This window comes from Saccostrea cucullata, unplaced genomic scaffold, assembly GCF_032062105.1.
Source record: "Saccostrea cucullata isolate Sc308-1 unplaced genomic scaffold, CSIRO_AGI_Scuc_v1 ctg2296, whole genome shotgun sequence".
Classification (NCBI taxonomy): domain Eukaryota; kingdom Metazoa; phylum Mollusca; class Bivalvia; order Ostreida; family Ostreidae; genus Saccostrea; species Saccostrea cuccullata.
In genome coordinates, this window is record NW_026930278.1 from 274,410 (window position 1) to 290,601 (window position 16,192).

Genomic DNA, 16,192 nt, shown 5'->3' on the forward strand with positions numbered 1-16,192 from the left:
GACAAAAGCAATTTCTTCATGTTTGAGAATTATATAAACTTTAACCTCCTTCTATAACATATATATATATATATATATGTATTCATATTTGGTTATTGATAATGAACATCAAGTTTCTTTATTTGTCAAACAAACTTAAAGCTTTAATAAAAACAAAATGATCGAGACAAATATAAGACACAAACTTTACTAGCATTGTTGAAATGAAGATTAAGAATTGTTTTCATACTTTCAAGTCGTCACCCGCGTGGAGCAGTGATAAGAGCGTCTGCTCTAGAGTCGCAAAGTAAGGTTCGAATCCCACTGTGGGACGTGGAGACCTTCGGATGAGGCCGTGAGTGCCAGGTTTTGGTCAAAATTTGTAGCTCTCCATCGGCATATGGTAGCGTGTCCATATAGAAAAAAATCCTGAGAGGGGTTAAACAGCATTCAAACAAAACATACTATCAAGTTCCTTATTAAACTCAATACCACAATCTACGGGCATCTCTCCTTTGTCCTGAAAAGTAATCTTCAAATTTGTTTTTGTACTCGTTGCCTTTTTCTTCATTTCCTATAAAATAAAACATATTTGCAACTATCTCAAACATTTCCGGAAATTCTTCTGAAAGTTTTTCAATTGCAGTCAAATACTTGCTTATTGGATAGGTAATACCATCTAAGCCAGAAATATAATAAACGTGAATATAAAAATGAAATAATCTCCTTTTGAGATTTCTCTTAGCAGTTTTTTGCTCTGACATGATTTCCTCCCTCAGTTTTGTATCTTCAATATTCTCAATATTAACCAATTCTTCTGAAATAGCACGGTCCATACAACGAATAGCTGTATCAACAGCAAGTGTGGCCAAACTGATATTTTCCATTCTGTATTGGGATAAGCTCAGTTCGTAGAAGAATGAAGCTATTAACGAGAAGTCTCGATTTTTTTCTGTAGGAATTCTCATCCAAGCTATTCTGAAGTCAGCTTTCCAAGGTACTACTTCACCGACAATTTTGAAACTCTCTTTTGAACCACGCTTAAAAATCTCAGTTTTGTTATTCCTATCAAACATCTGACCCAAAATTCCTCTTGATGTTTTTTGCTTAAATTCACGTAATCCCTTAAGAAAGAAGTCCAAAAAGTTTGGTGCCTCGAAGTTTCTTTTTTCATTTTCTGGAGAAACTTCTAACATTTCTTCAAACACTTCTCGAATTAATCGGAATGCTGTTGAATAAAACCCAAGACGACAGAAGAATTTTGAAACTCGAAAGGTAATGGGGACAAATTTTTCCTGGTACATTTCATGCAAGTCTCTAGATTTTGTAAAATCTTTGCATTCATTTAAAACTTGCCTATTTAGGTTTCCACTAAACGTGTAACCGTGTCTTTCTGAAATAAAGCCTACCACCATGGTTGGAAACAGTCTAATAGCCTCCATGTAGACACGTATTTTTTCGATCTCTTCCTCAGTATAATGATCTATTAGGTTGTTTGATGATACGAAATAATGTGGGAAATATTTTCTTTTGAGATAGAAAATCAGCAAGGAAAGCGTATGCAGTATGCATCCAGCAAGATTTGTCTCCCATTTCTGCTGAGGAATTCCTTCGCATGCATTTAAAAAAACTGAAAGAACATGTTTTCTTTTAAGTCCTTTAGATAAAACTCTAGTAGCCTCTTGAATTATAATTTTAAGAACATGATACCCATGGATTTGAAAGTTGTCTAGGGTTTCCCAGAAAAGATAAGAATACGCCATTGAGAAATCAAGCTTCCATCCAATATCAGAATGGATACTTGATGGATGACACTTTTGAATCAAAGTGCATGTACCTTGGCTTACAATTTTGGATATTATAAATGGAGGAGGCCAGTCAAATTTTCTCTTGCGCTGAACCCATTCTCTGGCCACAGTGGGGAATGTTTTGCAAACAAATCCAAAGAAACATTGCCGCGTATATGTAGGAGGTGTTATTCCCACCGGTAACTCTTGTTTTGTGAGGAACAAACCATCATTTAGTTCCGAAACTTTTTTCGTTGTGAAGGATGTTCTAGTGTCTAAAGGTCGTAACCAGCAATAACCTGGATGCGTTCCGCTGCAATCAGCATGTAAAACGGATTTTATATCTCCACTACCATGACCAGTAGTTTCGAATTGTATGTCATTGCTAACATGTGCTGCAACCACAGAGGGACCTTTACGTACAAAACTGCACTGATATCTTATTATTTCTCTTTCTTGCGAAATGTCTTTTAAAGCAACATTGTCACCTGTGGCAAAGGTACCAATACAGTGAAACAATTGTTTTTCATTTTTTCTAGCTCCACCTACATTTGAGTACTCTTCAATCAGTTCTTTTGGGAAGCTATTCTTTATGATAAATCCCAAATGCGGAAGGGGTATTCCAGTCAAAGCGTCGACATACAATGGATCTTCAATGAGACACTCAAGTGAATCTGACGATTGAAAAAAAAATATCAAATCATAAAATGGAACAAAGGAAAGTTTACTCTTGTTAAATGTATGAAATAATTATTTATCAAATAAAAGAAACAATTAAGTTAATGACATGACATTCCTATCAGATCCCTCATCATCTGATCATCACCCAAAATCAGATTTGGGTTAATTTTGGTTACAAAACAAACAAACAGACTTGCTCTTTCAAAACACGCTTTTGTAAAATATTGTGAATACTACATGGCTGACGAGTCTGTTTAGGTTAAACGTGCTGAAGAACATACATTGTTGTTCATATTTTTGTTTACATTTTTTCGGAATAAAAGGGCATTTTTTCATTAAAAACTGAAACAAGTAATAAGAGCCAAAACCGTTTCTTGTTTGTTCTCTTTACGTATGCAAAAGAATGTGTAATCAACATTACCATCTGTATCTTCATCCTGGAGTTCTTCTAAACCATAGGAGTTGAACATAGAAATATAACTTTTCTCCTGATGGAACGATCTCGCCGAATTTTCTTGGTCATCTCCATCCGTTGTATCTAAAGAAATCGTCCCTGTGGACAAGGATAAGAAAAATTCTTCAAGTCCAGGCTCCATAATGCTTCCGATGATGCCAAACTTCTGAAATCTTTCAAATTTCTCTGAAATGCCATGTGGAACACTTCTGTTTGCACAGAAATGAGTTCTATGAAGTAGCGCTCCTAGAAAATTAACAAAAATACATGTACCATATAAACAGAAATTCTAGTGGGGTTCAGTGTTGGTATTTAAGCGAGAGTTTTGAGGGGTAAAAACTGAATTGTGATATTGATATCAATTCAATCAGCAATGGAGAAAACTGTTTTAGCGCTAGTATCGCAAAATCGCTTAGATAATTTCTCTTTGGTAAAATTTTACAAAAACGTAAGAAAAAGAGGTGATATCATCGCTTTTTTTCACTTATACGGCCATTCATTTAAATGTACTATTATATAAATTAGTCAAAGTTTTCGAATTTTATAAAATAAAGCTATATATTCACAATACGTACTATACGGCCAAAGTTTTTCCCATTTCTTTGGACGAAGACTAACATAATGAAACTCTCCTAAATGTCCAAGGTAAATAGTCAATGCTGGGAACGAAACATCTTTTCTAGAGGACTTCACTTCTGTGCGACGAACGTCGTCCTTATAAATATTAAAAACAACAGCCTCCAAATGAAGTGCATCTACTATTGCTTTTAGCATTATGTGATCGCTCCATTCCATCAGGTTCGAAATCCTTGTTAGGTATTCTTCCCAGGTTTCAGTACTTAGAAAGGATTTGATTGGGCAACCATCTTCCTGCAAAGGATGATCCATAAGATACCTAGAAAAAGAAAAAAAAATAGAGCAAAGTTCGTTGCAAAGCAACGAGTAGGTCTTCCGTCCTGTTTTGACCGACAAGTCGACAAAAGAAAGCAATGAGTTCAGGCCTCTCCAGTGACTTTATAATATTAATTTTGCGCAATACCTGCAAAACTGGCTATTTTTTGGTTACTTCCGGTTTGACCGGAGATGGTGTCCAGGGATGAAGAAATTGGTTGTATTCTTCTAGTGCCACAAGTTAACCAAAACATGTCGAAAACCGAAAAAAATGCATTTCTTGACTACTTCCGGTTTGGACGAAAGTGACATTAGTTGACGACTTTCGACAATTCAGGCTTCATTTCCGACTGACATCGAAGTCACAAGGCAAGAAAAACTTTTAAAAACTCAAATTAAACCATATTTTTTTTATCTATTTCTTTTGATCAAAAGAGAAAGTTTACTTTTTCGTCAACTTCCGGTTTACACTGGAAGTTACTCTAATGGATGCGTTTTGTTGAGGAATGTAAATGTGAACATAAGTTCTATTTGCCTTTATTCAAAACGGTTGATTTTTTTCAAAAAAACTTGATATTAAACATCACTTCCTGTATTGACCGGAAGTGGCAGATGCAAAATCTAAACTCATGCAGAAAGATGTTTTATCACCCCTGAAAATATTGTGATTCAATATTGAGAGGTTTACAAGAAGATGCGTGGACAATATGACAATTTAAAAAAAGAAAATCGTACAAAAAATGCGACCGGGAGTGATTCTCAAAAAAAAAAATGGTCTGGAGTTATAACAACAATGCATCATTCCTGAAAAAAAATCTTTGAAATCGGTTCAGTAATTTCCGAGAAATCACGTGTACTATGAAAAGGGAATAAAAATAATACTATGAAACATAAAAAAAACATTCATATCTTCTGAAGGAAGTCGAAAGACCTTAATAAATACAGGAAGAAAATTAATATAAAAAAGAAACGTGTTCATAAACAGATAAGAGAACTGAAATAAGCATTTCTTAAGTTTTGAAAAATCTCTCTTTTTTATTACAATTTGCAGAAACTTAAACTTTTTCCACTTCTCACAGTATGTAAATATGAAAATGTATGTCTACTTTTAAGAGCAGGCTCAATATTTTATCGGATTTGGTGCCGACAAAATGCGCTAATTTATAAATTCCCCTAAAAATCATTTACTTATACAATGTTTGGCATGAACATGTTTCACGCTTACTCATGATTAGGCCAAAAGTCCAATACCTGTTGATTTTGCTAAATTTTGAATACACCAATTTATGCATATGAAGTAAATTTTACTATGGTTCTTACTGAACTGTCATTTGTCGAAGTGTCTCCGCTGTATGACCAAAGTGACCATTTATTGTTAGTTGGTCAGTTATTGATCGGAACATACAACTACCGTCAGGTTTTCCATTCCACAACTCAAAATGATTATCTGTTGCAAATTTTCGGATTGATTTCAAGAAAACTGGCATATTCATATACTGTTCCACACCCTGACCTGCAAATGTATAATTTTTAATGAGACGATTTTTTGATTTTGGAAGTTAATTTTACACAGACTTTACAAAGAATGTACACAGACAGTAAAGTTTCTTATCTTGATTGTCTGAAAACTCACTGTATCTTCCCTCTGTGGGTGTTGAACCGTAGCGATCGAAACCTCCATGAACAAACTCACTATCGGCTTCCTTCATCAGACGTCTATTACAGGACACTTGGTATTCGTCATCACTATCAAAGTAGTCTGTAGCATCGCCTTCATCGTCAGAGAAATCGTCACCTTCACCCACGGAAAGTGAATTGTGTGATTCTTCTTTTCCAGGGTACAATGTGCTGGAATCAATAGCAGGTTGTGCAAAGTTCTGTACAGACTCACTATCTTCTCGCGGTTGCAATGAATAATTCTCGAAGAATTCTGCTTCTTTTAAATTATTTTTTAGTACCTCATCATTATTTTCAGTTACGTCTTTGTCTTCATAGGTTCTCTTCACCCAAATGTTGTTTAGAAAATTGGAGGATTTTTCGGTTGTTTTTTCATACAAGTTGGAAGTACACACGGTATCATGAGAGTCTTGTACATTATCTTTTTCAGACCCATCCATATCTTTCTTTTGCATCAAAGCATATTATATTATTTGAACATGTTCACTCATTTTTATATCGCAAATTTCCTCATTCAAAAGAAGGAAGGAAATAATTCCGATAAATAAAAAAAAGATATCTAATACATGCTATTTTTAAAACAAATGAATCGATGTATTTTTTCAGCATTTTCACAACAGTATTTGAAAAAAGAGCATTTTTGCACATTACGTAAGTATTAATCAACACAATTTATAGAAATGACTTTTTTTTTCTTTCAAATTTAAAATTGTATCTTAAGGACAGATGATACAAACAAATTTTTTCTTTGAAAAAGATTTAATATCATGTCACCAGTTTAGAAAAATAGATGGTTCTTAGAATTTTTTCTCCTAAGAACTGGAAAATGAAATAGACTTGGAAAATATTAATAATATTTCAATAAAAAAAACAACTATAGACAAATCACATTCAGTAAAGGTTTACAGGTGAAAATAAATTTCAGAATATGTTATCTTGGCGCTAAAAGTGTAATATAAACCTTAGAAAAATATACCAAGCCAAATGAAGTTTAAGAGGAAGATCAAAATGACAAAAAATTAGCAACATCACATAGGCTGATTTTTACCATTTAGCTTTTCCTAATAAAATTCACCTGGCTTGGTATATTTTTCTTAATTTTATATTACACTTTTAGCACCATGTTAACATATTCTGAAAATTGTTTTCACCTGTAAACCTTTACTGAATGTGATTTGTCTATATTTATTTTTTCATTGAAATATTACTAATATTTTCCAAGTCTTTTTCATATTCCAGTTCTTAGGAGAAAAAATTCTAAGAACCATCCACATTCCTAAACTTGTGACATGATTTTAAATCTTTTTCAAAGAAAAAAAAATTGTTTGTATCATCTGTCCTTAACATGTGGAAGTTAAAAGAAGTGGAATTATATAATTATTAGTTAATTATCAAGTAAAATATTCATACATGCACCATATTTGTATGGTAGGTGTCAATTAATAACAAATGTTAATCCCCTTTGTCAAGAAAACACCTTGCATGATAATTTTCTCATGTGTTTATGATTTTATCTATAAGTTTGTTTTTATCTATGAAATGATGAACAATATCTTAGAGCTTTATACTTGATTGATAAATGAACAAGATGAAGCAGAGTAATAAATGGGTAGGCTTTACCTGATTGGCTGAATTGAGGTATGTAAATATTTTCATTTTAAAGCAAAAATATTAATGTTTGAAATAAATGATGGAACCCAATAAAGCTCAATGCGAATATTTCGCTTAATAGGAAAAAATGAGGTATTTCTTTTTGCGATTTATCCCTTCAAAAAGTCGCACAAAAAATCAAATAATGAGGCCAACCAAAATTATTTTCATTTCATAAATGAAATTGTGGTAAAACAGTTTGATATGCTGAAAAAAAAAGAAATACGGAAATAGCAAACACGGGCCTTCACAATATCAGTGCCATGGAAGCGTAAGCATCCCCTGTCGTTCGATAACACCAGGGGGAACAATTTCAAAATATTTTCAACAAAAAGGTTATATAAATCACGCCCTTGAACGTTGCGGAGCACCGATTAATAACACAGACATCGCATCAGGAAAACACGAGAATAAAGTCTGAAAATGATTAAGGAAGTAGGAAATGTATCAAAAATTAACCAGTGTGTCTGTGTGTAATATGCACGACCTTTTATTTCGTAGAAAATTCCTTTATTTTTTGTATCAGAGAAATTACTGTCTTTGAGGAAATAATAACTATTTTTAGTCTTCGAAACATCGGTGAAAGAGTTTGAAGATTTCCTGGTGTGGTTCTCATTAAAGCAGAGTGACACAGCAAAAAAATATTAATGAAAGTAAAAGGACAACAAAGCTAGATCCACTCCAAAAGTAGCTCACTTGATGAAAAATAGATCAAATTCATGCATAATTTAAAATAAATCGTATTGATTCACTTGTATTTGAATGGTACAGAACGAATTTTTTATATAATACTACAATCTTTAAAGTTAATTTTATGAAATATGTGTTAGAATCAAACGGAATGAAATTTCATGAAAACTTATTTTTACACATGATAATATGCTTAGCTTGATTTTCATGAATATATAACATTATAACAAAAATTAGTCTAGGAAATTTTAAAATAGACATCATTTACATCGTTTTTCAGTATGTATATCGTCAAATCGGTTGTTTTACAAGAGTGGTGCGGCTCAAGGTGTTCGAGGTTCTAGTATAGATAGTTTTCAGTAGACCAAAATGTACAAGAGTTATTTCCCGTTGGTCGTCGCCATCTTGGTGGTCAACCCGGTAATTGTCTCTCTTTGTCCTACCAAATGTAAGAGGGTGTACTAGAAATATTGGGGGGGGATCCTTATTGAATAAAAATTATGAAATAAAGGAGGCTCTAACAAATGTATATTTTTAACCAAAAAACCAATGCTTCTTACCCCACAATTTCCAGTATAAAATGTTAAAGTTAATTGAATAAAGAAGGAATTATGATCATCTTGACACCCAATATGGCGGCCAACGGGAAATGACTCTTGTTAATTGGTCTACTGAAAACTATCTATTGCATTTCTTTATCATAGTCAAAACCATAACAGAGCGCTATCATATGCGCGTAATCAGCCAATTTATAACAGAACATTTTGTCTTTCTTAGGCCACCTTCAGAACAATGTTTTCTTGCCCTCTCCCGATTCGGTTTAGAAATATTTGGTCGATAGGTAGGTGAGAAATTTTTATGCTAGTACAGTTTGCACCTGATCGCACTAGTCTTGTTGCAAACCCATCGACCTTATGTTAACGTTCTCTTACAAATAATGTACATATTTGTATAATTTTGTTTTTAGATTTTAAATGCTAGTCTTAAACAACAGATATATCATGCCAGGAACAAAGAGATTAGAGCCAGCGACAACAATAACACATGGTGAAAAAGAGGTGGGTATTTAAATTATATTTTGCTTTCTTAGCTTGTTAGTATGGAAATTAATATCGTAGCGGTTGCAGAAAAAATGCGTATTTTAATGCGTCTATATATATTCGTCTGCCAAATATGCCGACGTACTGAACTGTATTTTTTGATAATTTTTTTTATACATACAGACAAACAAGGAAATCATATTTTAGCGTGTAAAACAAGTCCCAGAATTATTAAGTAACAATATCCGTCCTTCTTTTGAATAAGGAAATTCGTTTTGAATAAACAGTAATGATATTTTTAATATAAATTTACTAAAGGTGAAGGAAAGAAATGGACGTATCTGACAAAAATGATGTACTAAATTCTTCTACCGCAGTGTATGTTGCCCACTTGTTTGAAAAATCAACCGAAAAATCATCGAATTTCCTCAATAATATTTGGACAAAGAGGACATCTAAAGAAAAACATAAAATTAAAAATGAGAATGTGGACGAGGTACTTAACAATAATTTAAAAGAAACAGAATTCTTCGAGAATGATCCATTGCATCCGCCAGATGATAGTGTTTCTGAACCAAATCATGTGCAGCCCTCTATTGATCCTAATGAAATGACCCTTGGAAAAGGAGAATCCAACAGTTCACATGATTTCCCCAAGGAATGTGATGATTTTTCTGACGATGAAGGCGATGCTACAGACTACTTTGATAGTGATGACGAATACCAATTGTCCTGTAAGAGACGTCTCATGAGTGATGCCGATGATGAAATCGTACATGGAGGATTCGATCGCTACAGTACATCACTCACAGACGGAAGATATAGTAAGTGGGTTTCAATACAATAAAGATAAGTACCTGTAATGTCTATGTTCTGTGAAAAATGTTTTTTTCATTCCAGTCAAATTCTGTTCAAGGTATTTTTTTAGTGCATTAATTTTTCCCAATTCTACAATAAATTTATTTTTTAAAATGAAACTTTTTCAGGCCAAGGTGTGGAACAGTATATGAACATACCAGTTTTCTTGAGATCAATTCGAAAGTTTGCTACTGATAATAATTTCGAGCTGTGGAATGGAAAAACTGATGGCAGTTGCATGTTCCGATCAATTGCTGACCAGTTAATGATTAACGGTCACTTTTGGCATACAGCAGACACGCTTAGACATTTGGCTATTGAGTAAGAAATTTTTCATTGATTTAGTTTATTTACATATTACTCTGTGAACTTTCATTTATTATAGAATAAAATGCTTTCTTTCTTTGTTAGTATGGGAATTAATGTTATAGCTATAACATAAAAATACATGGCCCATGTAAGCAAGTTATATAATTTTTTCTACAATAGCTGCAACGATACAGATAATGTCCGTACTAGCAAACAAGCAAAGTCATCGTATTGTGTATTCTTGTGTTTATGTTAAACATATGAAGTAGAAATAAGCATGTAAACAATTTTGTCATTGATAGGCATGTCATTGTATGTTTAAGTGACAGTAAATAACTAATTAAAACATCTATAAATTATCTCGCTCAGCTTTGTTTATATACTGATGAATACATGTAATCAGACAATCTTTAGATTATGTAAACATTAATTTTTTTACAGCAAAGTGAGTATCATAAATTGTATCAAAATATTTGTTATTTAAATTTAATACTGATCGAGTTTTCAATGTTCTTGAAACATTATTCAGTGTACACATTTTCTTTCCTGTATAGGTATCTCAAAGAACATCCTTTGCAGGAAGACGGTTGTCCTATAAGATCTTTTTTAAGTTCCGAAACTTGGGAAGAATATCTGTCAAGAATGTCAAATCCAAAAGAATGGAGCGATCACATAATGTTGAAGGCAGTAGTTGACCTTCTTCATCTTAATGCCGTTGTGTTTAATATTTATAAAGATGATGTTCGACACACAGAAGTGAAATCCTCCAGGAAAAATTTTCCATTTCCGACATTGACCATCTACCTTGGGCATTTAGGAGAATTTCATTATGTCAGTCTTCGTCCAAAGAAATGGGAAAAACTTTGGCCGTACAGTATGTACTTTTGAATATTTCTAATTTAAAGCTACTTAATTAAAAATTGCAACATTTTACATGAAATTTAAATGCAAAACACAAAGATTGGTTTTGTTCATTAACAATTTCATTCATTTTCATTTTCTCTGTAATTTCTAGGAGCCCTTCTTCATCGGTGCCTTTTCTATGTAGATAAAAGTTACCCATTCAAAACTCCAGTGGAAGCTTTTGAAAGGTTTAAAAGTCTTTCTGTCATTAGAAATTTCGAGGACCCTGGATTTCAAGAGTTGTTCCTATCATTGTCGCTAGAAGGGAACTCTAAAAATCAGAGGTTTGGGGATTTGGAAAAACAAGAAGAGTCAGAAAGATCAATTAATCTTGAGAACAGTTATTTATCTATGTTCAACTCCTATTGCTTAGATGAGCTCAAAAGCGAAGATACAAATGGTGAGATTAAATTCATACCCTTTATTTAAAAATATCTAATTGTTTTATAAATGGTATTTTCAAAGTTTGAACTTAAAATTATGTTTATGAAATAATTCACATCTATGATGTGAAATCCGCAGTCAACAAAAAAGGTTTTTTTTAATTGGAGGTTTGAATCTTTGCAGAAATCAATTTTATTTTCTTTTTTTCGCCTCATTAACTTAAGGTGAATAGAAAAGCTTATTTTTCATATAATATATATCAAAAACGTACGATAAACCTTAATTGTAGGACTGCCTTTATGGTAAGAGTTTGCATGGTATTCATTTTTGTATCCCTAATATTTCCTAAAAAATTTCAGATTCACTTGAGTGTCTCATTGAAGACCCATTGTTTGTCGACAGTTTGACTGGAATACCTCTTCAGCATATTGGATTTATAATAAAGAACACTTTTCCAAAAGAGTTGATTATAGAATACTCCAAAAACGTAGCAGCTTCACGCATTGAATCTCAGATGTTCCAATATATTGGAGTGTATGCCACTGGCGATAACGTTGCATTAAAAGATCTTTCACGAGAGAGGAACGAATATAGATTTCAATGTAAATTTGTCGCTAAAGATCCCTCTGTGGTGGCAGTACATTTTGACAAGATCATAACATTCAAAATAACAAGTCTTGGTCAAAGCGATACAAAGTCTGTTCTGCATGCAGATTGCAGTTCCACACACCCAGGTTATTGCTGGTTACGACCCTTAGAAGCGCATCCTACAATAACAACGAAAAAAGTCCCCGAGCTTAATGGTGATTTGTTCCTTACAAGACAAGAACTGCCAGCAGAAATAACTCTTCCTCCTGATACACGCCAATGCTATGTAGGATTCGTTTGCCTTATTTTTCCTTCTGTTGCAGAAGAATGGGTTCAACGCAAACGAAAATTCAATTGGCCATCTCCTTACATAATATCCAAAATCCAGATAGGCGGGACATGCACCTTGATTCCAAAATGTCATCCTGCAAGTATTCACCCTGATATTGAATGGAAGTTAGACTTTTCTATGGCATATTCTATACTTTTTGCGGAAGCCCTCAGCAAGTTTCAGATTCAGGGATACTATGCTCTCAAAATCATAATCCAGGAAACTACAAAATTCTTAGCAAGAGGACTGAAAAACAAACATATTGTATCAGTTTTTCTATATGCATGTGAAGATATCCCGCAACAGAAGTGGGAAACAAATCTTGCTGGATGCATTTTGTATACGCTCTCCTTGCTGATTATGTTTCTGAAAAGAAAATTTTTTCCACATTATTTCGTTTCATCAAACAACATAATAGATCATTTCACTGATTATGAACTCGGATCAATCTGCGTATACATCGAGGCTATTCGTCTTTTTCCAACGATGGCTGTAAGCTTTGTAGCAGAAAGACACGGATATATCTTTAGTAGAAATCTTAACAATAATATTTTAAATGATTGCAAAGTTTTGTCCATCTCTAGAGATATCAGTGGAATTTATCAGAAAACATTTCTCCCGACTACTTTCCTAATCGCAAAGTTTTTTTGTCGTCTTGGATTTTACTCGTTGGCTTTTCGACTCATTCAAGAATCGTATGAAGAAACCCTGAACCTTCCTACGATGGAGGCAGACAAGACGATTGGACGAAAAAGCTTTTTAGAATTCTTTATAGAGGGACTGCGGGAATTTAAACAAAAATCTTCAAGAGGAATTTTGCGCCAATTGTTTGATATAAACAACAAAACTGATGTTTTTGCACGTTGTTCAAACAAAAGTTTCAAAATTGTGAGTGAGCTAGTCCCTTGGCCAGTTGACTTAAAATTAGCATGGATGCGAATACCAAAAGAAAACACGCGAGACTTTTCTTTGTTGGCGTCCTTTTTCTATGACCTGAGTTTTTCCCAGTATGAAATGGAAAATGTAAGTTTAGCCACTGTTGCCATTGATGCAGCCATTCTTTGCTTGAGTCGTGCAATTTCTGACGAATCTATTAAAACCGATGAAATAGAGGATCCTGAGCTACGGAAAGATATAATGGCTCAGCAAGAATCTATGAAGAGGAACCTGAAATCGAGATTATTTCATTTTTATATCCATGTATACGATATATCTCTTCTGGATGGTTGTATATATCCTATATATAATTATATGTCAGCAGTTGAGATCCTTTCAAAGGAGTTTCCAGAAATGTATGGAGTAGTTGCGAAAATGTTTTTTTGGATAAGGAGAGGTGACAAAGGGCGTGAATACCAAAGAAAATTTGATCACTACTTATCAGAAAAAAAAATGAATATATACTAATTTTTGCACGAACGACGAAATATTTTGTGTTTAATATGTTATTTGTAATTAAACTACATGTTAAAAGGTGATGGATTTGTCAATTAGTTTAATTTGATATATAAATAAAAATAGGCTATTTTGTTTCAAAATGATTAAAATTCTCTCAGAATTAAATACACACGAAACATGTATAACAAAGAAGACTTTCATAGGCCACATCAATCACCTGGGCACTTTACCTAAAGAACGAAGAAATAATTTTAGTACAGGAAATTTAAAATAGATAAAAAGTGGTACCGATATATGGTACATGTAGCCCTGAGCGGAGATTCAGTCTGCGGCTTAAACGTTCATAACATCAGTCCCATCGTGGATTGTGTGCATAAATGGGGACCACGCTGGGGGTATTCAAGTTTTTATTTTTAAAAAAGTTTTCAAAGCAGAAGTACTAGTTTCCAAATCAATACATTGAAAAGGAAATATAAGTAGTGAAGTTTATTAGGCAGTCCACAGTGAGAAAAATTCTTTAAAATGAAATCAAACTGCTTCAAAATGGAAAATCTGAAAAATCTCCTGAAAGAAATTATATCTGCAAGAAACACGGTCAAAACAGCATTCTTGTAATTGGAGAAAAAATAATGAAACCTTTGGTGAAACTGGACGTTATACCTGAATCACTTTTGCTAAAATATTTCTGTTCGGTTCATGATAGACATTGGAAAACTACAAAAACTCTTTTCTTCAAAATTTAAAAAATTCCAAGAAACTAGATTTTTTTCTATCGCATGTCATGCGGCAAAGTGAAAGAAAATAATTAATTGACTGTCCACAATGTTCAAAATTTTATGTGGATGAGATATTGTGATGGTGATTTATTTTATCCATCTTAATTACATGAGGAGAACTTTTGTCATTTGCATTGGATTTCAGAAAACTTACTAGGCGGAGGGAAGAGCAGCCCTTACCCATAATTAGCTTTCGGAATTGAAATGATATTTCAATGCATTTTTCATAAAATTGTAATCTATTTACAGACACAAAAGGAACGGTGATTGATGTGGTGGTGATGTGTACTTTCCATATATTTTTTGACAATATATATAGATTACATTAGGAGACAAAAATGATTTATGGCCATATACATATGTACCCACTTTATAATATTTTAATGACTGTTTATACTCTCAACTCATGGGATATAACTGGCTGGCCAGTTACCACTACAACCGCCTAAAGTCTTAATAATTAAGATAATTCTCAAGGTCAATTTTATGGCTAATGGGTGTTCATGTTCATTATTTTATTTGCAAATAAAGATGTAAAGGACCATTTCTTATATAAAAGAAATACTTAGAAACCAAAAAATTTATCATTATTGCACTGATCGAATCCATTTGTTTAAAGAATTTGTTGTTCAAATGGGAGTCAGTGGAGAGAATATCATTGTTCGCTTTCTCAACTATATAGAGAGGGATTGGGGTTCGATGTTTGAATGAAGAAGGACCAAGTCTCAACTGTACCTCTGCCAACTGTTGATACAAGACAACTGGAATTGTTATACCTTTTAAATTTGATCATGTACAAATCTATACAAAATTTTTTGTTGAGCGGGCATAAAAATCGATTTTGGACCGTTGACTGAGATTTTTGACCGATCGATGAGATTTTGGACCGATTACATCACAGGATTGGTAGAGCTTAATCTTATTTTCATTCGTTTTTGTTCAAAAATGACGTTTCTGAGGTTACATTACGGATGATTCTTGGGTCCGACAAAACGCATGATTCCTCGAACTCAGTCAATAAATGTATAATAAAAAAATAACTTTACAGCTGCTAATGTTGTGTGAATATGTCTAAAAGATTATATTACTGTTTAAAGTCGATGATGATGCGTTCAATGATTTTTAAAGGTCTTTTCTTTCAACAAGGGTCGACAGGGAATTCTCACTCCTCTAAGGCATCTGATCCCACCTCGATGTTGTGGAGGTGCGGATTTGCTCCGCTCCAATTTTGTAATGTTTAATAGACATTTGAGTTCGAATATTGCTCTTGATTATCACAACATATTTCATTTTGATAGCCTTGTACCTACCTACCTAGTCCTTGTTGAACCCGGAGGTACATATGGTAAGGACTAGGGATTTCCATTCCTTTCTATTCTTTGCAATCTTCTCCACCTCTCCCCAGGTGAGATTTATCTCCTTAGGCTCTTTCTCCACTGTTCGCCTCCATGTTGTTTTTGGTCGGCCTTTCCTCCTCTTCCCTTCTGGGGTAGCCTTGTAATAAAAGGCAAATACGGGTGTCGTGTTTTTCAAAAACATCCATAAGATGTCAAATGTCTGAGCTGTTGAAAATGTTTTGTGAGTATATAAGCATGAAGAAGGTAATTTAATGTCAATTTAAAAAAGGCTCATGCCAGATGCGGGATCTGACCTACATTTTCATTTTCCGGATGAGTGAACAGGTTAATGTTTTGGTTCAGGTCCCATTTGCAAGTAATTCTGAGCCCTATGATGACCAAACTTGCATGGATCTAAGGATTCTCACTTGCTTCGGATGTTGAATCCAAGTATCCAACATA

At 33.5% G+C, this 16,192-nt stretch overlaps 2 protein-coding genes across 4 annotated transcripts; one reads left to right on the forward strand and one right to left on the reverse strand.

The window, feature by feature from the left end:
- Nucleotides 1-113: 113 nt before the first annotated feature.
- On the reverse strand, nt 114-5,967 carry LOC134283558 (uncharacterized). 3 transcript variants are annotated; one of them, XM_062766077.1, is made up of 6 exons: nt 5,426-5,967; nt 5,113-5,305; nt 3,477-3,796; nt 2,869-3,147; nt 2,316-2,440; nt 114-553 (listed from the first exon to the last, which is right to left on the reverse strand). In XM_062766077.1, the coding sequence occupies exons 1-6, from the start codon at nt 5,922-5,924 to the stop codon at nt 419-421; spliced, it is 1,551 nt and encodes a 516-aa protein (XP_062622061.1). In that variant the 5' UTR covers nt 5,925-5,967; the 3' UTR covers nt 114-418. The 3 variants fall into 3 exon arrangements, with proteins under 3 accessions (XP_062622061.1, XP_062622060.1, XP_062622059.1); XM_062766076.1 differs by having other exon boundaries at nt 1,817-2,440; XM_062766075.1 differs by having other exon boundaries at nt 114-2,440.
- A 3,195-nt stretch (nt 5,968-9,162) lies between these two features.
- LOC134283559 (uncharacterized) lies at nt 9,163-13,637 on the forward strand. Its single transcript, XM_062766078.1, has 5 exons — nt 9,163-9,673; nt 9,836-10,028; nt 10,571-10,890; nt 11,032-11,319; nt 11,663-13,637. Exons 1-5 carry the CDS (start codon nt 9,181-9,183, stop codon nt 13,624-13,626), a joined length of 3,258 nt encoding a protein of 1,085 aa, XP_062622062.1. The 5' UTR covers nt 9,163-9,180; the 3' UTR covers nt 13,627-13,637.
- Nucleotides 13,638-16,192: the final 2,555 nt, after the last annotated feature.